Below are 23,764 nucleotides of genomic sequence, written 5' to 3'. Positions count from 1 at the left end.
CAACTACGTCATACATCACAAACTTCCCTGTGTGAAGCAGGGATCAGAATTGTGATTCTTATCAGGGCAGGAGATGGTGTTTTGTCTTTTTTCTTCCCATGGTGCCTAGAATGGTGCCTTGTACTAAGAATTTGTTGAATGAATGGATGAATAATTGGTTGGTGCTTTTAGCACATACTGAGATGATGCATTTGTGTATTTTATTGGTTCATTTTCTTTGGAAGAAGAGGAATGTGAGTTATATGCATATCCAGCTCTAATTCACTGTTTGCCAACTACCTTCTGTTGTTTAAATATAAGGTGCAGAGCTCACACATGAATGTAAATGAGTAAAGATCACCTATGTAAATGGCATTGTAACTAGCGGTGTGATCTTTTTGGTCAGCCCAAAGGAGATAGTGCTTAAACCCTCGTCCTTTTATTCCTGAAGCCTATAGGAATTGAAATACTGAAAAATGTCTTTTTTTCCCCCAGTGGTAATTTTTTAAAAAGTACCAAGGTCTCCTAGAATATAAGTTCCTTGAGAACGGGGATTTCTATCTATTTTGTTCACTGATGTATCAACTGTGCCTGCCGCATAATGGGCAGTCAGTGAATATTTGTTGAGTGAACTGTCTTTTGGCTTAAACCCACTAACTGGTGTTCATAGATGCCTTCTTGACAGTATTAAAATAAACTGTCTTATCACACATGCTGATGCATTGCAAGTTTCTTCCGAATAACCCTTAATGATGTCTGATTCCTGACTTAACCAAGTAGTTCACCCTTTACAAAGCTTTTCTGCCTTTTTTTTCCCTTTGGAAGCTGAAAGCCCAAATGGTGCTGCTGATGAGTCTGAACTGTTGGGGATGTGGAAAGCTGGAAAGATTGCTGCTTCCAAGCTAACTACAGGAAAAAGATAGATAAAATTCTAACTTTTCTTGAGATCACAAGAAAGTTGAGGTCACAGGACCATCAAGTCATCTGAGTCCAAGGAGGCGCAGACTGGCTCACCTCTGGCAAAGCATGTGCACAAGGGCTGGCTGCCGTGCAAGGGGGTGAGGAGAAATCAGATAGCACTTTAACAAATTACTGGAGACCAGTGTGGGCTTTTCCTGTCAGTCTGGAATAGCGGAGGGACCTGACATACAGGGCGGAATTTGCATTCACTTGTCGGCTCTTTTCTGTCGGCCTTCACAGGTGCTCATGGGAACTAATGGGCGTGGGGTGGGCGACCACACAGGGCCTCCCTCAGTGTGGCAGGCCTCCAGGCACAAAGCCCTGCCTCCCTGCTCAAAGAAAGAAATAGAATCAGACTCAGGGACTTTAAAATAACCAATAACTAAAATAACTTTAAAATAACTATCAGACAGGGGTTTAAATAGCTCTGTTAAAGGATATCATGGAAAAGGTGGACAACATGTATGAACAGTTGGGGAGGAGAGATGGAAACTATGGAAATCACTCAGATGGAAATGCAAGAAGCAATGCCATGGTATCATATATGAAGAGTTCCTTTGAGGGCCTCATTAGTACACCTTAGGGCTCAGGAAAGAAGCAGTGAACTCTGAACGTAAAGATAGGTCAATAGAAATTATCCAAACTGAAATACAAAGGGGGAAAAAGAGTGGTGGGCAGGGACAAAAGGAGCATCAAGAACGTTCGGCCAACATCAAACAGCATAGCATATATTCAGTTGGAGTTCCACAAAGGAGAAGAGAGAGATAACAAGGCATAAAAAATATTTGAAGGGATAATGGCTGAGAATTTGCCAAAAATGATGAAAATCAAGCCAGAGATTGAAGAAACTTAGAGAACCCCAAGCAAGATGAATAACAAAACACTCACCTAGATACATTGTAGTCAAACTACAGAAACCAAAGATAGAGAGAACACCTTGCAGGCAGCCGGAGAACAAAAGAGAGAGAGGAACAGAGATAGAAATTACAGCAGACTTCTTATCAGACTATGAAAGTTTGAACCATCAAGATCCACAGCATGAGGTACATTGGTTAAAATATCATTAGAAAGGGAAGATTTTCTGATTAGTACCAATCTTTTCTAAATATGAACTGGACCTGCAGATGAAGAGCTGGCTTACTGTTTGATAATCAATTCTACTTAAAGTGAAAGAAAAGTATTTTCAATATGTGAGTTAATGACAAAGTTTTATGGTAAATATTGAAATATGGAAGATAAACTAATAACACTTTAGAAAATTTCATTGTTCTTCTAAATGTAATCCCCGTGTATCCTCTTCTAAAGCTGGGTCATTTGAGGAGGCACCTGTGTTCCATTAAGCATATTCGGTTATTTTATAATTGAATAGAAATATAAACAGGAAACTCTGAAAGTACATTTCCTTATTAAGAACTTGAGTATTAGATGCTACAGAGAGAGAACTGTTTACCTATAATTCCTGTCTCCTAAGGGTTTATAAGTCTAAACCAGACCATATTTACAGCATATGTAATAAAACGGTAAAATGTAAATAAAATTTGTCACAGTCAATGATTATTATATTATGTAGGACAGTTGTAAGAGTAAATAATATTAGCTACCACTTATTCAGCATCTACTCTGTGTTAGACCTGACAAAATAAGTTTTTTAAATACAGTATCTTGTTTAATTCTTACCTAATTCTGCAAAAAGATAATAGTGACATTTTGCAAATGAGGAAAATGTGGCTTAGAGAAGTTCAGTAAATTCCCCGACATGACGCTACTACACTGGTTAAGTGGCATAGTTAGGATTCAAACTTAGTTTTGTCTGATTCCAGAACCTTTGCTCTTTCTTTGACACCCAACTGAAGCATAATAATGGGAGTTTCAGGTTCAGACAGGTTGGTTTAAGGCAGACCATGCTCTCTGTTCTCTTCCACTGGGTCCAAGAAGAAGGGTTCCTGGAAGGAGTGATAGTTCTGGCTTTGTGGGATGACGTGAAGCAGCCGTTTCAGCAGGCAGAAGTTAAGGATGCTGGAAGCAGCCTGAAAGGCCCAAAACAGCTCTCCAGGCATGCTATTTCTTGCACGATCATTCTTTACCATAATTAGTTAATCTGGAATTTATTCTTGGCTTACAGTATTGTTAGTATGCTGATAGGATTCTTTCTAAGCTTCAATAAATATGGCAGTGTCCGGATCCTAAGGAGGACTGAGAGTTACATGTCATTGTTGGGATAGATTTAGTGATAAGTGGAAGGGAGTATTTTTTTGACTTTGGAAATTATGAAGATGAAAGTAGTATCTGGTGAAACATGCAGTTGATTATGTGGTGAAAGAGTTATTATTTTTAGTGCCATGGACTTCGGTAAATTTTCATTTTAATATAATGAAAAGTAATTACAATATTGTTTGAGGCGCAGGTGTTTTAAATGCATCTTAATTTATATGTAGTTGCTCATTACCTGTCAGTTTGGATGTACGTCATGTGTGGCATTATGATGTTTCGGTCGCTGACAGACCGCGTATTTGATGGTGGTCCCATAAGATTAGTACCATAGCGTAGGTGTGCAGTGGGCTGTACCATCTAGGTTCGTGTAAGTGAACTCTGTGATGCTCACACAGCAGCAACCTGCCTAACAACACATTTCCCAGAACGTATCCCCATCGTTAAGCGACGCAAGACTGTATTCATTCTGTTTCTTCATTATATCAGATGTGAGTGTCTTGACTTTCGGAGACAATTATATGAAACATCTGTGCTACTCTGTAGATATAACCACTTTTGGAATGACAGCAAACACTGAATTATTTCAATATTGGTTATCATGACTGGTTGGTAAAGAGATATTTACAGAAGAAAATCTTGATTAGGAAACATTCTTCTAATTTGAAGTTTAAGATTTAACTTCTAAATATTATTTTTAAAAACTTACATATAATTTGAAAAGAAAATCAGTTTGTATGGTTTTTAAATTTGTTTTATTTTATCTTTTATTCTTTTAAGTAAAAAAAGGAAGTACTTTCTAAGGTAATAAATATATAACATCATTCCAAGAGCTGAAATGCATTTATTAATTCAAGTTGACTAACAACTAAACTCGATTAAAAAATAAAAGAACATCTGTTTTCGTATATATGCCACACATAATATAGATGTACTGTTTAATTTGTGATTTGATGGATTAGTGAGTCTTTGAACTATTCAACTAGGATAGTACTTACCTGCTAGTTACGTTTCTGTATATTTTTGGTAAATGTACTTTGAATTCACTACAATATGTATAGTAGTCCTAGAATGCTAGAATACATTATTTGGGGAAGTTTTTTTTTACTTATCTTTTTATTTTGAAATAATTATAGATTCACAAAAAGTTGCAAAAAATAATACAGAGGTCCCATGTAACCTTCACCAGTAATGGTACTCATTTCCCCCAGTAGTAACATTTTATGTAACTATAGTAGCAAATGTGTTTTGGGGTTTTTTTCACTTATTTTGTTGAGCCTTATAACATTCATATTGGCTTATAACATTGTTTAAATTTCAGGTGTACATTATTATATTTCAGTTTTTGTATAGACTGTATTGTTCACAATCAGTAGTCTAGTTTTCATCCATCACCATACATATGTGCCCCTTTACCCCTTTCATGCTCCTCCCACCCTCATTTCCCCTGGTAACCACTAATCTGTTTATCTATGCTCTGTTTGTCTTCCACATATGAGTGAAATTAAATGGTATTTGTCTTTCTCTGACTTATTTCGCTTAACATAATACCATCAAGGTCCATCCATGTTGTCCCAAATGGCACAATTTTGTCTTTTTTATGGCTGAGTAGTATTCTCTTGTGCTTATATACCACATTTTCTTTATCCGTTTATCTGTTGATGAGCACTTGGGTTGCTTCCACGTTTTGGGGTATTGTGAATAATGCTGTGATAAACATAGGGGTGCATAAATCTTTTTGGCTTATTGATTTCATGTTCTTTGGATAAATAGCCAGTACTGGAGTAGCTGAATCATATGGTATTTCTGTTTTTAATTTTTTGAGAAATCTCCATACTCTTTTCTGTAGTGGCCACACTAGTTTGCATTCCCACCAGCAGTATATTAGAGTTCCCTTTTCTCCACATCCTCTCCAACACTTGTTATTTCTTATCTTGTTAATCGTAGCCATTCTGACAGGTATGAGGTGATATGTCATTGCAGTTTTGATTTTCATTTCTCTAATAATTAGTGATATTGAACATCTTTTCATGTGCCTCTTGGCCTTTGGTATATTTTCTTTGGAAAAAGTCCTGTTTGTATCCTCTGCCCATTTTTTGATCGGGTTGTTCACTTTTTTGTTATAGAGTTGTGTGAGTTCTTTATATATTTTGCAAATTAACCCCTTGTCGGATATATGATTTGGAAATATTTTCTCTCAGTTGATGGGTGGTCTTTTTGTTTTGTTGGTGGTTTCCTTTTCCTTGCAGAAGCTTTTTAGTCTGATGTAGTCCCATTTGTTTATTTTTTCTTTTGTTTCCCTTGCCTTACTAGACATGGTATTCAAAAAGATACTACTAAGACCGATGTCAAAGAGCATACTGCCTATATTTTCTTCTAGGACTTGTATGGTTTCAGGTCTTGCATTCAAGTCCTTAATCCATTTTGAGTTAATTTTTGTGTATGGTGTAATATAATGGTCTACTTTCCTTCTTTTGCGTGAGGCTGTCCAGTTTTCCAAACACGATTATTGAAGAGACTTTCCTTTCTCCATTGTATGTTCTTGGATCCCAAAGGTTAGCTGTCCATAGATGTGCAGTTTCATTTCTGGGCTCTCAGTTCTGTTCCATTGGTCTGTGTGTCTGTTTTTCTGCCAGTACCATGCTGTTTTGATTATTATTGCTTTGTAGTATATTTTGAATTCAAAGAGTGTGATACCTCCAACTTTGTTCTTTTTTCTCAGGATAGCTTTGGCCATTCAGGGTCTTTTGTTGTTCCGTATAAATTTTAGGATTCTTTGTTCTGTTTCCTAGAAGAATGTCTTTGGGATTCTGATTGGGATTGCATTGACTCTGTAGATTGCTGTAGGGAATATGGACAGTTTAACTATGTTTATCTTTCCACTCCATGAACATGGGATATCTTTCCATTTCTTTATGTCTTCTTTGATTTCTTTCAATAACATTTAATAGTTTTCAGTCTATAGGTCATTCACCTGCTTGGTTAAATTTGTTCCTAGATATTTTTTCTTTTTGTTGTGATTGTAAATGGGATTGTATTGTTGACTTCTCTTTCCGCTAGTTTGTTGTTAATGTGTAGAAATGCAACTGATTTTTGTATGTTGATTTTGTGCCCTGCATCTTTGCTGCGTTCACTGATGGTTTTTAGTAGGTTTTGTTGAGTCTTTAGGGTTTTCTATATAGAATCGTGTCGTACGCACACAGAGACAGCTTTACTTCTTCCTTTCCAGTGTGGATCCCTTTTCTTTCTTTCTGTGTATTTATTTTTTTGCCTAATTGCTCTGGCTAAAACTTCTTGTACTGTATTGAGTAAGAGTGGCAAAAGTAGGCATACTTGTCTTGTTCCTGTTCTCAGAGGGATGGCTTTCACTTTTTCACTGTTGAGTATGATGTCGGCTGTGTGTGTCACATACGGCCTTTATCATGTTGAGGTACTTTCCTTCTATCCCCATTTGATTGAGAGTTTTTCTTATAAATGGGTGTTGGATCTTGTCACATGCTTTCTCTTCAGCTATTGAGATGTTCATGTGATTTTTATTCTTCATTTTGTTAATGTTGTGTATCACATTGGTTGATTTGCAGATATTGAACCATCCCTACGTCCCTGGAATAAATCCCACTTGATGGTCGTGTGTGATCCTTTTAATGTATTGTTATATTTGATCTGTGAATATTTGTTGAGGATTTTTTAAATTTCTTTTTGAGTTCATAATAGTTTACATCATTGTGAAATTTCAGTTGTACGTTATTTCTTGACTGTCGCCACGTAAGTGCTCCCCTTCACCCCCTGTGCCCACCCCCTACCCCCCTTCCCCTGGTAACCACTGAACTGTGTTCTTTGTCCATGAGTTTGTTCATATTTCCACATATGAGTGAAGTCATGTGGTGTTTCTCTTTCTCAGTCTGACTTATTTTGCTTAGCATAATTCCATCCAGGTCCTTCCATGTTGTTGCAAATGGGATGAATTTGCCTTTTTTTCTGGCTGAGTAGTATTCCATTGTATATATACACCACACCTTCTTTATCCAATCATCAGTTGGTGGGCACTTGGGTTGCTTCCATGTCTTGGCTGTTGTGAATAGTGCTGCAATGAACATAGGAGTACATATGTTACTTTGGATTGTTGACTTCAAGTTGTTTGGGTAGATACCCAGTACTGGGATAGCTGGGTCATATGGTAGTTCTATTTTTAGTTTTTTGAGGAATCTCCGTACTGTTTTCCACAGTGGCTGCACCAATTTGCATTCCCACCAGCAGTGTATGAGGGTTCCCTTCTCTCCACACCCTCTCCAACATTTGTTATTTTTAGTCTTAGTGATTATAGCCATTTTAACAGGCATAAGGTGGTATCTTAGTGTAGTTTTGATTTGCATTTCCCTGATGATTAGAGATGTTGAACATCTTTTCATGTGTTTATTGGCCATCTGTATATTTTGCCCTGTTCCTGTTCTCAGAGGGATGGCATTCAGTTTTTCCACATTGAGTCTGATGTTGGCTGTGGGTTTGTCATATATGGCTTTTATTATGTTGAGGTATTTTCCTTCTATCCCCATTTTGTTAAGAGTTTTTATCATAAATGTCTGTTGGATCTTGTCAAATGCTTTCTCTGCATCTATTGAGATGATCATGTGGTTTTTATTCCTCATTTTGTTAATGTGGTGTATCACATTGATTGATTTGCAGATGTTGAACCATCCCTGTGTCCCTGGTATAAATCCCACTTGATCATGATGTATGATCTTTTTGATGTATTGCTGTATTCAGGTTGCCAATATTTTATTGAGCATTTCTGCATCTATGTTCATCAGCAATATTGGCCTATAGTTTCCCTTTTTTGTGTTGTCCTTGTCAGCCTTTGGTATCAGGGTGATGTTGGCTTCATAGAATGTGATACGGAGTGTTCCATCTTCCCTGATTTTTTGGAATAGCTTGAGAAGGATAGGTATTAAATCCTCTCTGAAAGTTTGGTAGAATTCCCCAGGAAAGCTGTCTGGTCCTGGGCTTTTATTCTTTGGGATGCTTTTGATTACTGTTTCAATCTCTATACTTGTGATTGGTCTGTTCAGATTCTCTATTTCTTCTTGATTCAGCTTTGGGAGGTTCTAAGAGTCTAAGAATTTATGCATTTTCTCTAGGTTGTCCAATGTGGCCATATAGTTTTTTGTAGTATTCTCTTATAATCCATTGTATTTCCGTGGTATCCATTGTTATTTCTCCTCTTTTACTTCTAATTGTATTTATCTGAGCTTTCTCTCTTTTTTTGCTTTTTAAGTCTGGCTAGGGGTTTGTCCATTTTGTTTATCTTCTCAAAGAACCGGCTCTTTGTTTCATTGATCCTTTGTACTGCCTTTTTTGTTTCAATTGCATTTATTTCTGCTCTGATTTTTATTATTTCTCTCCTTCTGCTGACTTTGGGCTTTGTTTGTTCTTTTTCTAATTCAGTTAGGTGTAGTTTGAGATTGCTTATTTGGGATGTTTCTTGTTAAGGTGAGCCTGTATTACCTTGAATTTCTCTCTTAGTGTGGCTTTTGCTGCATCCCATATGAGTTGGCATGGTATGTTATAATTTTCATTTGTCTCCAGATATTTTTTGATTTCTCCTTTAATTTCTTCCATGATCCATTGGTTGTTCAATGGCATGTTGTTTAGTCTCCACGTCTTTGTCTCTTTCTCAGCTTTTTTCTCATAATTAATTCCTAGCTTTATAGCATTGTGTTCAGAAAAGATGCTTGTTATTATTTCAATCTTCTTAGATTTATTGAGGCTTGCCTTGTTTGCCAGCAAATAGTCTGTCCTTGAGAATGTTCCATGCACACTTGAGAAGAATGTATATTCTGGATGGAGTGTTCTACATATGTCTATTAAGTCCAGTTGGTCTAGCTTTTCACTTAATTCCACTGTTTCCTTCTGGATTTTCTGTCTGGATGATCTATCCATTGATGTGAGTGGAGTATTGAGGTCCCCAACTATTATTGTGTTATTATTAATATCTTCTTTTAGGTTTGCTAATAGTTGCTTTATATATTTTGGTGCTCCTGTGTTGGGTGCATAGATGTTTACAAGTGTTATTTCTTCTTGATGAAGTGTCCCTTTCATCATTATATACTGCCCCTCTTTGTCTCTCTTTACCTGTCTTATCTTGAAGTCTACTTTGTCTGATATAAGTATAGTGACCCCTGCATTCTTTTGTTTGCCATTGGCTTTGAGTATCATCTTCCATCCCTTCACTCTGAGCCTGTGTTTATCATTGGAGCCGAGATGTGTTTCCTGGAGGCAATGTATTGTTGGGTCTTGTTCTTTAATCCATCTCACCACTCTGTCTTTTTATTGGAGAATTTAATCCATTTACGTTTAGGATGATTATTGATATATGAGGGCTTAATGCTGCCATTTTATCACTCGTTTTCCCATTCTCCTGCATTCCCTTTCTTTCTCGTCCTGTGTATTTTGGTCTACCAGTTGAGTTATGTAGTTTCTTAGGTTGTGTTTCTTTGGTTTCTCCTTATTTATTATTTGTGTCTCTGTTCTGCTTTTTTGTTTAGTGGTTACCATGAGGTTTGTATTCAAAATCTCATAGATAAGGTAGTCCATTTTCTGATGGCCTCTTATTTCCTTAGACTAAACCAATTCAGTCTCTTTTCTCCTCCTAAGTTGTTTTTCTCATATCTTATTCTACTTTGTGTTTTAACTTTGTGGTTAAAATGACAAGATTATCTTTGTTTTTGGTGTTTTCCTTCCCTTTGTCTTTAATGCTATACTTGAGTATTTGCTGTCCTCCTCTGATTCTGTCTAGCTATTTATCTCCTTACTCCATGCTTTATAACCCCTTTCTCCCCTTTTTTTTTTTCCCAGGTAGGAGGGTCTTCTTGAGGATTTCTTGTAGGGGAGGTCTCGTAGCTACAGACTCCCTTAGCTTATGTTTGTCTGGGAAAGTTTTTATTTCTCCATCATATCTGAAGGATGTTTTCACTGGATAGAATATTCTTGGTTGAAACTTTTTGTCCTTCCAAGATTTGAATATGTCATTCCAGTTTCTCCTGGCCTTTACGGTTTCTGCAGAAAAATCTGCTGAAAGCCTGATAGGGGTTCCTTTGTAAGTTGTTTTCTTCTGCCTTGCTGCCCTTAGTAATTCTTTCTTTGTCATTCACTTTTGCCAGTTTCAGTACTATATGCCTTCAGTAGGTCTTTTTACATTGACATATTTAGGAGATCTGATAATCTCTTCCACATGGATTTCCATCTTCTTCCCTAGGTTTGGGAAATTCTCTGCCATTATTTTTTTGAACAAGCTTTCTGCTCCATTCTCCTCTTCTCCTTCTTGAATATCAATAATTCTTATGTTGCATTTCCTCATTGAGTTGGATAGTTCTCGGAGAGTTTCTTCATTTCTTTTTAATATTATTTCTCTATCTGGAGCATTTCAACATGTCTGTCTTCGATTATGCTGATACACTCCTCTATGATGTCCATTCAGGCCTTCAGGGAATCCATATTTTGTTTTATCTCATTCATTGTGTCTTTCATCTCTAATATTTCTGCTTGATTCTTTATAGTTTCAGTCTTTTTTGTGAAGTAGCTCCTGAACTCATTGAATTGTTTCTCTACATTCTCTTTTACCTCGTTGAGTATTTTGATGATAGCTCTTTTGAATTCTTTCTCATTTAGATTACATATGTTTGTGTCCTCAGGTCCTCAGGACTGATTTCTGGGTGCTTGTCGTTTTCTCTCTGGTCTGGAAATCTAATATAATGTTTGATATTACTTGAGGGAGTGGCTCTATTTTTTAGTATCCTGGTTTTGTTTGATTGTAGTTACCACCAATCCCCAGTGGGTGGGAGTCAAGACGACATGTTCTGACCCCTCTGTGTTCCTCCAGAATCCCAGGCAGTGGAGCCTGCTAGGCAGGTTGGGGGAGGGCTGCTTTTTCCTGTTTGTTCTTGCAGTTTTCTTGCTCTGCTCTTTCTATCTGCTCTCCTGGGGTGTTGGCTTGATAAGGTCACCTGCCGTGAGAGCTTCCCCGGGATAGAGGGCTTCCCTCTAGGCTGCAAAGGCCCTAGGGAGTCCTTGATGTTCCTGTAAACGAACATCCACTCCCCTGTTCCTTCCCTCTCAGAGGCCTCCCATGATTCCCGATCTCAGTCTTTAGGGGAGGGAGCGAAGTTTTCTCTTACTCTGTTCCACCTCCTCCGAGGGGGGCTCCAGCCTCTCCACCCTCCGTCGTATGGCTTCGTGGGTCTCTCTGACATTTTTTGTGTTGTGTTCAAATGTCCTGTGTTGGAGTATGAATGTCCTTTTCATTGTACGTTGGAGATGAGAGATTACTGGTGAAGCTCAGTCTGCCATGATGCTGACATCACTCCCTGACTTTGTTGAGGATTTTTGCATCTACGTTCATCAGCAGTTCTGGCCTGTCATTTCCCTTTTTTGTGTCATGCTTGTCTTGTTGTGGTATTGTGGTAATTTGGGGTTTATAAATGAGTGAAGCAGCATCTCTTCCTATTAAGTTTTTTGGAAGTGTTTCAGAAGGATAGGTGTTAGATCTTTGCATGTTTAGTAGAATTCACCAGAGAATATTTCTCGTCCTGGACTTTTGTTATTTACAATGTTTTTATTACTGATTCAATCTCCTCACAAGTGATTGATTTTTCTGAATGTCTGTTTCTTCTTGATTCAGTTTTGGATGGCTGTATGATTCTAGGAATTTATCCATTTCTTATAGGCTATCCAGTTTGTTGTTTTTCATAGTGTTGTCTTATAATTCTTTGTGTTTCTGTGGTATCTGTTGTAATTTCTCCTCTTTTGTTTCTGATTTATTTAAGACTTCTCTCTTTTTTTCTTAATGTTTCTAGCCAAAGGCTTGTCAGTTTTGTTTATCTTCTCAAAGCACAAGCTCTTAGTTTCATTAATCCTTTCTATTGTTTTTTAATCTCTATTTCATTGATTTCTGCTCTGAATTTTATTTTCTTCCTTCTAATGACTTGGGGCTTTGTTCTCCTGTTTCTAGTTCTGTTAGGTACAGTGTAGGTTTGCTTATTTGAGACTTTTCTTGTTTTTTAAGGTAGGCCTATATTACTATAAACGTCCCTCTTTAGTACCACTTTTGCTGCATCCCATAAGTGTTGGTATGTTGTATTTTAATTTCATTTGTCTCCAGATTTTTTTTTTTTTTTGAGGAAGATTAGCTCTGAGCTAAGTACTGCCAGTCCTCCTCTTTTTGCCAAGTAAGCCTGGCCCTGAGCTAACATCCATGCCCATCTTCCTCTACTTTATATGTGGGATACCTACCACAGCATGGCGTGCCAAGCGGTGCCATGTCCACACCCAGAATCCAAACCGGCGAACGCTGGGCCGCTGAGAAGCGGAACGTGCACACTTAACCGCTCTGCCACCGGGCTGCCTCCTCTCCAGGTATTTTTTGATTTCTCCTTTAGTTTCTTCATTGATTCATTGGTTGTTCAGGAGCATGTTGTTTAGTCTCCACATATTTGTGACTTTTTCAGCTTTTTTCTTGGAGTTGAATTCTAGTTTCATAGCATTGTAGTCTGAAAAGATGCTTGCTGTGATTTCATTCTTAAATTTATTGAGGCTTGCTTTGTTTCCCAACATATGATTTGTCTTTGAAAATGTTCCATGTGCACTTGAGAAGAATGTATACTCTGGTTTAGATGGAATGTTCTGTGTATATGTATCTATTAAGTCCATCTAGTCTAGTGTTTCATTTAAGGCCACTGTTTACTTTTTGACTTTCTTTCTAGATGATCTATCCTTTGATATAAGTGGGGTGTTGAAGTCTCCTACTATTTTTGTGTTGTCGGTTTCTCCCTTTAGATCTGTTATTAGTTGCTCTCTGTACTTTGGTGCTACTGTGTTAGATGCATATATTAATAAATGTTATGTCTTCTTGGTGGAATGTTCCTTTTGTCATTATATAATGCCCTTCTTTGTCTCTTTTCATCTTTTTTTTCTTGAAGTATGTTTTGTCTGATATAAGTAGAGCTTGCACCTGCTTTCTTTTGCTTGACAATTTCCTTAAGTATCGTCTTCCATCCCATCACTCTGAGCCTGTGTTTGTACTTAGAGCTGAAGTGTGTTTACTGGAGGCAGCATGTTGTTCAGTCTTGTTTTTTATTCCATCCGCCACTCTGTATCTTTTGATTGGTGAATCCAATCCATTTACATTTAGAGTGATTATTGATATATAGGGCTTAATGCTGCATTTTGTTTTTTGTTTTCTGGTTGTTCTATATTTCCATTGTTTCTTTTTCCTTGTATTTCTGTCTGCCGTTTCCACTTTGTGGTTACCTGTGATGATTTTCTCAGTTTTCTCTTTGTTTATGATTTGTGACTTTGCTCTGGTTTTTTGTGTTGTGTTCACCATGAGGTATGTTTAAAAGATCTCATAAATGAGATAGTCCTTTTCCTTCTACCCTCTTATGTCCATTAGCATATGCAGATTCCATCCTGTTCTTCCCCTTTTATGTTTTTGTTATCACAATTGTTCTTTCTTGTGTTGTGAGTTTGTGACCAAACTGAAGTGGTTATAGTTATTTTTGATGCTTTCTTTCTCTTTAACCTTTATGTTATACTTAAGAGTTTACTAACATCTTCTGTTATAGAGCTGCTCTTTTGATTCTGTTTTATCTCCTTACTCAAAGATTTGTAAACCTTGGCCTATTTGTTTCAGGTAGGAGGGCTCCTTCTGAAATTTCTTGTAAGGCAAGTCTACTGGTGATGAAATCAGCTTTTGTTTGTCTGGGAAAGCTTTTATTTCTCCATCATATCTGAAGGATAATTTCTCTGGATAGAGTATTCTTGGCTGATGGTTTCTGTCTCTTAGTATTTTGAATATATGATTCCACTCTTGCACCCTCTAGAGTTTCTGCTGAGAAACCTGTTGAAAGTCTGGTGGGGGTTCCTTTGTAGATTCTTTTCTTCTGTCTCGCTGCCCTTAATATTTTTCCTTTGTCATTGACTTTTGATAGTTCTACTATTATATCCCTTGGAGAAGATCCTTTTTCATTGAGGCAATTAGGAGTTTTATTAGGTTCCTGTGTTTGCATGTCCATTTCTTTCCCCAGGTTTCAGAACTTCTCAGCTATTACTTCTTTGAATAAGCTCTTTGCTCCTTTCTCACTCCCTTCTCCTTCTGGGATACGTATCATTCTTAGTTATTTTTCCTAATTGATTCAGATATTTCCCAAAGAGTTTCTTTGTTTTTAAAAAACTTAGTTCTCTCTCTTCCACCTGAATCATTTCCAGGTTTCTATCTTCAACCTCACTAATTCTCTCCTCCATGTGGTCTGCTCTATTTTTAATGCTTTCTACATTATTTTTCATCTCATTAATTGTGTTCTTCATCTCCAGAATTTATTTTTTGTTTTTTAGCCTTTCACTCTCTTTGGTGAAGTACTCCTTTTGTTCATTAATTTAATTCCTGAGCTCATTTATCTGTCTTTCTGAGTTTTCTCGTAACGTGTTGAGCTTCTTTATGACAGCTAGTTTGAATTCTCTGTTAGTTAGATTGTAATCTTCTGTGACTTCAAGCTTGGTTTCTGAAGAGTTGTTATTCTCTCTCTGTTCTACTGCATTAATGTATTTCTTCATGGTGTTTGATGAATTCATCCTCTTCCAGTGCATTTGTGGTAGTAACCACCTTTCTTATTTGGGTAAGGCTTTGGTTACTTTGGTTCTGAGCTGCTTATGGTTGTATTTGAGAGCCTCCACTTTGTACCCTCCAGTGCTTCTGCCAGAGTTGTCAGTGCCCTCCTGTGCCAGTTTTGCCTCTGAGGTGCCTTGCTGTTCCACAGTGTTGCTACAGTCTCAGGTGTTGCTGCTGGGGCCCAGGCTGTGAGAACTTCTAATGCTCCTGAGGTTCCTGGCTCTCATGTTCCTCCACTGGCTCTTCATGGGCTCTGCATGGCCTCAGATGCTGCTGCCTTTTGCATCACATGGCCTGCTGCTGCTGGGTTGTCTGGGGGTGCAGGTTGCACCACTGCAAAGGGTGCTATCTTCTTGGGTGTTACTGTCACTGCTGGGGGTCCTCGGGACCTGGGAACCCATATGCATCCCTCACTTCTGGTGGAGGTGTTTTCAGGAGTGCTGCCACTGGGGTCTGGGTCACCAGTTCTGCGTTGGCTCTTGAAACCTCTGGTCACAGGTTCCAGCTGCCACTGCTGGGGGGAAGTAAGGGCTAAGCAGGGAGAGGTCACTGTTGCTGTTCCCTTGCAAAGCCTCTGATCTCTGGTGCTGGCTGGTAAGTTTTGAAAACTCTGGTCAGGTTGTTCCACTCTAGCTGAGAACATCCAAGTTTTGTATACTGTCCCCACTTTTGGAAACTCCTGGCCACTGTTGGGGTAAGGGAAGGAGGTGCATGCACTGCATCCACTGCGAGATGGGCAGTGAGCAAGCCACGCCTGTTTTTTCTACCTTTGCAGAGACCACTCGCAGGCACGCAGGGCAGACCTACTGGGAGACTGGAATGGAGCAAACCACACCTGTTTTTTCTGCTTCCACTGCATCTGCTCAGTCACAGAATCTGGGGCACCTGTGAGCTGCAGCGTCCACTCTTTTGATTTGCCTTTCCCTATCATTAGTTGTGTTGAACATCTTTGCATGTGCCTGTTGGTCATCTGTATATCTTCTTTGAAAAATGTCTGTTCATATCCTCTCCCCTTTTTTTTTTTTTAAAAGATTTTATTTTTCCTTTTTCTTGCCAAAGCCCCCTGGTACATAGTTGTGTGTTTTTGGTTATGGGTCCTTCTAGTTGTGGCATGTGGGCTATGCCACCTCAGTGTGGCTTGATGAGTGGTGCCATGTTTGTGCCCAGGATCCAAACTGGCAAAACCCTGGGCCGCCAAAGCAGAGTGCATGAACTTAACCACTCAGCCATGGGGCCGGCCCCCTCTGCCCATTGTTTGATCGGATTGTTTGTTTTTTGTTGTTGAGTGTATGAGTTCTGTATACGTTTTGGAGATTAACCTGTTGTCATATATATAATTTGCAGATATTTTCCCCATCTACATTATTGTTGTCACAACTTACTCCATTTTGTGTTGTATTCCAATTTGTGGTTAAAATGAAGTGATTATGGTTATTTTTGATGTTTTCCTTCCCTTTATCTTTAATGTTACAATTAAGTATTTGCTAACCTGTTCTGATAGAGAGCTGCAGTTTTCTGATTTTTGTCTATCTACTTATCTCCTTGCTCAAGGCTTTGTAAACCCTTTCTTCTCCCCCTTCCCCTCCTAGGTATGAGGGCCTTCTCGATCATTTCTTGTTGGGGAGGGGGGGGTCTAGTGGCAATGAACTCCCTCAACTTTTGTTTACCTGGGAAAGCTTTTATTTCTGCATCATATCTGTAGGATGTTTTTGCTGGATAGAATATTCTTGGCTGAATGTTTTTGTCTTTCAGAATTTTGAATATGTCATTCCCTACTCTCCTAGCCTGTAACATTTCTGCTGAGAAATCTGCTGACAGCCTGATAGGCGTTCTTTTGTCGGTTGTTTTCTTCTGCCTTGCTGCCCTTACTGTTTTTTCTTTGTCATTGACTTTTGCCAGTTTTATGACTGTATGCCTTGGAGAAAGTCTTTTTACATTGATGTAATTAGGAGTTCTGTTAGCTTCATTTACTTGTACTTCCAGCTTCTTCCCCAGGTTTGGGAAGTTCTCACCTAGTATTTCTTTGAACAAACTCTCTGCTCTTTTCTCTCTCTCTTTTTCCTCTTGAATACCTATAAATCCTTATGTTGCATTTCTTGACTGAGTCATACATTTCCTGGAGAATTTCTTAATTTCTTTTTAGTCTTAGTTCTCTCTCTTCCACCATCTGAAGCATTTCTACGTTTATGTCCTCTCAGTTGCTAATTCTGTCTTCCATAATGCCAGCTCTGTTATTTAAGGACTCCATGTTTTTCTTTATCTGAATCATTGTATTTTTTATCTCCAACAATTCTGATTGGATTTTCCTTATAGTTTTCATCTCGTTTGTAAAGAAGTCCCCCTGTTTGTTCATTGTATTTCTGATTTCATTGAACGGTCCTTCTGAGTTTTTGTGTGAGTCATTGAGTTGTTTTATGATAGCTGCTTTTTGTTTTTGAGTTTTTCTGGTCATGAAGATTGGCCCTGCGATAACATCTGTTCCCAATCTTCCTCTTTTTGTTGAGGAAGATTAGCTCTGAGCCAACATCAGTGCTCATCTTCCTTTATTTTGTATATGGGATGCTGCTACAGCATGGCTTGGTGAGTGGTGTGTAGGTCTGTGCCTGGGATCCGTACCTGTGAACCCTGAACCGCCAAAGTGGAATGTGCAAACTTAATCACTGCACCATCAGGGCAGCCCCTGTGATAGCTGTTTTTAATTCTCTGTCATTTAGATTGTAAATTTCTCTGCCCCCAGGATTGATTTCTGAGTGTTTGTCTGTCTTCTTCTGTTCAGGAGTATTAATATACCTCTTTGTACTATTTGATGGGGTGGATTTGTGCCTAAGCATAGTGGTAGTATCTCGTCGCAGATCCTCCTGCTGCCGCGGGGGTTGGAAGAGGTGTGTTTTCTGAACCTGCCGTGACCTCTGGAACCTGTGCCTGTCAAGCCTGGGCCACTCGTTGGGATCACAGCACCACTGCGGGCTCTCCCCCTGTACGGGAAAGTGATCATGCAGGGGCTCAAGGCTGCTGCCACCTTCTCCTACAGTCCCATCGAGATGTGCTCCCACCTTTTGACCTGTAGCAGTACCATGGGCATTCACAGTAGCCAGGAAATTGTACGCACGGGTGTGCAGATCTGCTGCTGCCTCCAGGTCACACCTGCTGTTGTGCTTTGTGGGCAGGTCTTCCCCAGGAAGTCTGAGCCTGGGCCACTCCCTGGGACCACATTGGTATTGTGGGCTCTCCCATTGGATGGGAATGCAATCACACTTGGGCTGAGGACTGTCATCACCTTTTCCCATAATCACACCCTCAGGCCCACAGCGATACTGTGGAGGCTCCAGCTGGGAGAGCAGTCACATGTGTGCACAGGGCTGCCAGGGGCCCAGACCTATCTTCACCATCTCCCCAGGAGCAGCTCATCCACCTTTAGACGTATAGCAGCATGGGTCTCTGAGGCTTCCTCTTATGCTATATGGGTATCCTCCGATGATCAATGAAGTTCTAAGGGGTAGGGATGAAGGGAACAGCTCACTCCATTGTGTCACAGATGTCCTCCTCTGTGTTTTTTCAATACATAGTTTTTCATGAACTATTTTCACTTGTCCTTGTTCTTATATACTCTTTTTGTTTACATCTTTTGTTTTATTGTAAACTTGAAAGGAAAGAATTAAGCCTCATTAAATTTGTCCCTTTATTGTTTGCTATTCCTGTATGGGTATGAATCTTGGAGATATTGGTCTCTAAATAAACAAGTTATTTCCCAGTGGAAAAGGGTATGTTGAGTTTGAATCTTGATCTAATTCTTGGCATTTCAAAATCAAGACAGAAATACAGAGCAGAAATAGGAAACCTTTTGAAGATGCCGGGCCCCCATTGTGGGCCTCTAGGGCTGCTTGTTTCTCTGCTCCCCCTTCAGCAGGGGCTCTGTGCTGTTTGCCTTTCTGTTGTCTCCCTCTCCCTCTGTGACTTGACTTTCCTCCTCATCCACCTTCCCTTCCCCACATCCTCCTCATCTGTGCTGCAGGGGGCTGCTCAGTTTTGCCTGCACCCCAGGCCAGATTGCAATCACAGGCCTCTCCCAGGGTTGATGATTCTACCCTTCTCAATGGGTAAGTCTCCATGGGCCTTCCGCACAACTTTCTCTAACCTCCTTGATCCTCAGTCCGACTCCCTCTCAACAGCTTCCTCTCTGACCTCACAGAGAGCACACATCAAATGGAAACCCCACACCTGAACCTCCTCTCACCTGTGGTCTGCTCAGCTTGTCCTCCTGCCTTCTCAGGAACCTTAAGCTCTCATTGTCTCTTCTCTTTCCTACATCTCTAATTTTTGTCACCTCTTTGGACTTTTACCATCAGCATTTCTAAAGTCTGCTTAAGCATTTCCCAACCCGAAACAAAAACTTTTCCCTCCACCTCCTTCCCACTGCAGCTACTACCCTCACCCTCTCCATGCTTGTCACTCACACTTCTGGAAACAGTCATCTGTCCTGTGTCTCTCACCTCCCAGTCAGCTGCAGCCCTCTCTCATGGTGCCTCTGCCCTCGTCGCTCTGCCAGTTGCTTAGGTTGTGTGTGTCACTGGTCCACTAACTATACCCTCCCAACTGCTTTTTCCTGATCCATTCCTGCCTTCTTCCTACCCAGTGTCTACACTGTAGGCAAAGGAGTCTTTTTAAAACGATCGGACCATGTGACTTTTTCGCTTCAACCTCCCCAGTGGCTTACCACAGAGGTGGAGTCTGAGGGTGGAGACCAGTGTCCTTTCTTGGCTCACCCTCCAGGCATCTTTAGGCCTGGGCCCCTCCCTGCCTCTCCAGCCTGGCCAGAACTCTGCTTCCTGCCCATTGCTCTTTCACCTCCTCCAGTGGCCCTCTTCTTTTCTGCCCTTTACGTATCCTATTTCTTCTGTGGAAATACTTCTTTGTCCCTGCAGCCCATTCTTCCCTTGTCTAGTTAATGCCTGTTCATTTTGCAAATCTCACTTCTACACTATTTTCTCAGTTAAGCCATTCTAGGTTATAGCTTTCAGGCCAACCTGCACTGCCTTCCTTCTTAGCACTCATTATAGTCATAGCTCTTTTTAAAATCGTGCCTACATGGGTGATGCCAGCCTGTGAAGCTCATGGGCCAGGGCCCCTGTCTGATCACCATTTTCTGTCCCTTGTGCATAATGCAGTGCTTACCCACAGTAGTTTTCACTGTTTGTTGAATAAATAAGAAAATGCCATCTTTCCACATATACTTCTTTTTTATGAAAATAAAACTATTAAAGCTTTGTGAAGCATGAAAAATTCAAGTGTAGCACAAGTCCTATCAAAAGAAGGTAAAATATAAAGTGAGGTTAAAGGAACCTGAACATTTTGATACAAGCTCTTGGCATACGTGACTTAATTAAATCTTGACTTTTTAAAGTCCTGTTTGAGGAAATTTTTCTTTACGCAAGATGGGTGCTCCTGGTGTCAGAAAGCCCCAGGCCTTTTACTTGCACCAGAATTTACAGTATACAACTTCCTTTGGTCCATATTTTAACTCTTTAAAATTGTCTTTTTTGCCTAGTTTGCTTTTCTTATAGCCAAGCAGAAAGAGAAAAGGCTTTGTTGTCTGAGCCTTCATTATGTACTACTACTGTAGTCTTTCACTTAAGAAGCCATTTTTAAGTGATCATTCTTGTGTTCATTCATTCCTTCTGTAAATATTTATTATCTGCTGATGTGCCAGGGACTGCTCGCATTATCATTCATTATGTAATGTATTTTTCCTTAGAAGGGCTTTTGGATAAATTTATAAATTGTAAATAGAGTGGTATAAAGTGATAGCTTTCTTCAATAAACATCAGTATTAATGATTTTAAAGCAGAATAAGATTAAGTACCTCTTAAACTACATTATTAGTTTATTTCTAAGAAAATATGTGATGTTATATGATTAGGTTTAATTACTCTCCTAGAGGAAGCCTTAAGTCATATAGGATATTATACTGAGTTTCCAAGCTTTGCAATTTATTTGTAAAATAAAAGAATGCAATTCGCTATCATAGTTATTTGTTAGGATATCAATTCAGCCTTAATACTAGCTGACACCATGAATTATAATTTATTTCTTGAAATTTTAATCTTTTATTCCCATCATCAGTTATTATATTCACTTAAAAGTCAACAGAGCACTTGAACAGGCTTTCACAGGCAACGAAGGAATAGAAATAGTACTAACTTTTATTAAGATTTTAAATAGATTTTTAAAGATCGTTGCCACCGTCTTAGTTCCCTACAATGCTGTATTTTCACGTACAAACTCCTGTTTGACAATTACCACTTTTGAAATTAAATGGAATATCTTTATCCTTTGTTATCTTGTCAACTAAAATATTTCAAAGTTAGTTTCAAACCATAATGAAATTCTATTATTAACTTTTCATTTGGTGTTATTTTTAACTTTCCTGCCTTGTAAATACTTAGTACGATGACTTAAGCAATTTACTCACATGTGTATTCTTTTCTTTTTTCAAGTCACTGCCCAAAAATATGGTGTCTCGTCTTTGTGAATCTAAAAAGGTTTGTGCTGCAGCTGATATGCAGCTTCAGGTATGTATGTACCTTTGTTCTGAAGTATTTCAGAGTAGTTATTCAAAATAAATATATAGCTTTAAATTCTTTCCAGTGCTACACATTTGTTATAATAATTATGCTTCTAAAGCATCTTTCATCTGAGTTCAAAGAACTTGACCAAAATTGACTCATTCAGTCCTTGCACTGTCCTTATAAAGTAGATGTTAAATAACATTGTCTCCCATGTCAGTGGGGAAAATCAAAGCTTGGAAAAGTTACATGGCTTCTAAATTATACATTGCAGCAATCCAGTTGTATATTTTTATTCACTTTGTATTGTTTCCAAAATTTGTGTTTTTAGATGTGAAGTTTAAATGGTAATAGCTGTTAGTTTTAGATGGTATTCAAAACCAATTTTCCAGGTTTCCAGATAAAAACTAGAAAAATTTTATGAACCATCTGGATGTCAGGTCTACATGATCCCAGATGTTTAGGTTATTTGTAATTACTGAGATTGTTTGTGGGATTCTTACTCTTCATCAGATCTTGAGAGTTATATAAACATAGCCTAAACACCCATCTTTCATCTCAGACAATATTGACTTTATAATGATCCAGTTACCTATTTAAAAGTGTAGCCACTATTTAATTGCTTTATAGTTTTTCAAGTTCAGTCCTTAGAAAGTAATGAAGGAACTCTGTTTTTGTTGTACCTTAAAATATATATTTTAGTGAAGGAAATGCGCCCTATAGACAAAACCATGAATTGACATTTGATTTACATGATTTAGTGTCTCTTAATATCAATATAACTTAAAAAGGCTTTCTGGATTATTTGAAAAAATTAGCATTCCTTGGCAAAAGTCTTTTGATTTGCTGATACTCTGCAGTGAAAGTAGAAGTCCTACCTTTTAAAAGTCTGTATTGGGGCTTTCTTTTGGAACAGTTGTTCCAATGATTTCCTTATAAAATGGAAAACCAACCTTTCACTCCTTCCACCCTCCAAAAACAATAACCCCCTGAGGGAGGTAGAGAGAGAGAGATTGAAAGAGAAGGGGAGGGAGAGGGAGAGAGGAAGGGAGAAGGAGAGGGAGAGAGGGAGGGGGAAGGAGAGGGAGAGAGGGTGGGGTAAGGAGAGGGAGAGAGGGAGGGGGAGAAGGAGAGAGGGAGGGAGGGGGAGGGGGAGGGGGGAGGGAGAGAGGGAGGGAGGGGGAGGGGGAGGGGGGAGGGAGGGAGGGAGAGGGAGGGGGAGGGAGGGAGGGGGAGGGGGAGAGGGGGAGGGAGGGAGGGGGAGGAGGAGGGAGGGGAGGGGGGAGGGGGAGGGGAGGGAGAGGGGAGGGGGAGGGGGAGGGAGGGGGAGGGAGAGGGAGAGGGGGAGAGGGAGAGAGAGACTCTTGTCAGAAGAGCTGCCTGTGTCAGCTCTCAGTTTATACAGCTATCCCCTTGTGCAGTGGGTGGAAAGGAAATGAATTTTTTCAGATTTCTAAAGGGGTATAAACAGTGTTTTAAGAATTGTGAACTTTTTTTGTTGTTGTGCATTGTTTTAAAAATAGACTCCTATTTTTCTGTGGCTCTGAGGGCCCTGGTCCCAGGCATGCATGACTTCCTAGGTTGGTGGTAGGCTTATTGCTTTAGAATTGTTTCGTTTATCATAAAACGACCATGAAATATGTGTGCATGAAATACCTTTTGCTCTGTTTTTGTTATTTAAAAAAATAATTTCATTTGTGAAAGGCATAATTGAAGGAATGAACTCTTGAATTCTGATTTGTTTATAGATTGGGGCAAAAAAATACCTCAGTTGAGGTTAGAAATAAGAGTTTCAATTCCTAATAATTTATTCTTTTAGAATATAGATAAGACATGGATGAGTAATTTTGGCTTCTCTGATTATCTTTATGCATTGTTACTCATTATAGAATATAGAATTAAAAGAGCTGTATTTAGCTATATGTTTAGATTACCAGTTAGAGTAAAGCAATATTTATATTTAGGAAATGTCTGTATTTTTCTAGGGAAGGTTGAAACTTGACTTTATAATTTAGAACCATAATTCCATATCTACATGAAGCCAGAAGCTAGAGGTCATTTAAATTTTTTCTTTTATCCAAGCTAATCCTCACTTCTTTCAAGTCAACAGCTGCACATTCTCTACAAATTCCATTTTTTAATCAGAAAGATATGTATCAGAATCATAATTGCATATCAGAATTCTTCCTTTAAAATATAGTATTTTCTGCTTTCTTGCTTCAGCTTGAACTCCAAACAATGTTAATGTTCAAGTCAAATATTGCAGTGAAAAAGCACTTTATCTTTATTTTAGATTTCCTATGCAAAATTTAGTTTTCAGAACTGTGTAAGTGGCAGATTTCATGTTCAAACTTTTTCTAGTGCTTTGTTCTCCTCTTATGTTTCAATGCCCTAG

The 23,764-nt window shown here is 39.0% G+C and overlaps 1 protein-coding gene across 3 annotated transcripts in view; it reads left to right on the top strand.

Annotated features, from left to right (window-relative positions):
• The window catches only part of MIPEP (mitochondrial intermediate peptidase), a 185,734-nt gene that overhangs the window by 93,256 nt on the left and 68,714 nt on the right, over positions 1 to 23,764 (top strand). For all 3 annotated transcript variants that reach the window (XR_011527994.1, XM_070578600.1, XM_070578601.1), the window contains exon 15: positions 21,301 to 21,375. Coding sequence is in view for 2 of the 3 variants with exons in the window: in XM_070578600.1 (XP_070434701.1) it covers positions 21,301 to 21,375 (75 nt within the window). In the remaining variant the exon portion in view is untranslated. The remainder of the gene's footprint in view (positions 1 to 21,300; positions 21,376 to 23,764) is intronic.

The sequence above is a fragment of the Equus przewalskii genome, chromosome 16 (genome assembly GCF_037783145.1).
Source record: "Equus przewalskii isolate Varuska chromosome 16, EquPr2, whole genome shotgun sequence".
Lineage (NCBI taxonomy): Eukaryota > Metazoa > Chordata > Mammalia > Perissodactyla > Equidae > Equus > Equus przewalskii.
The sequence above is the reverse complement of the archived record's forward strand: the minus strand, read 5'-3'. Positions and strand labels throughout refer to the sequence as shown.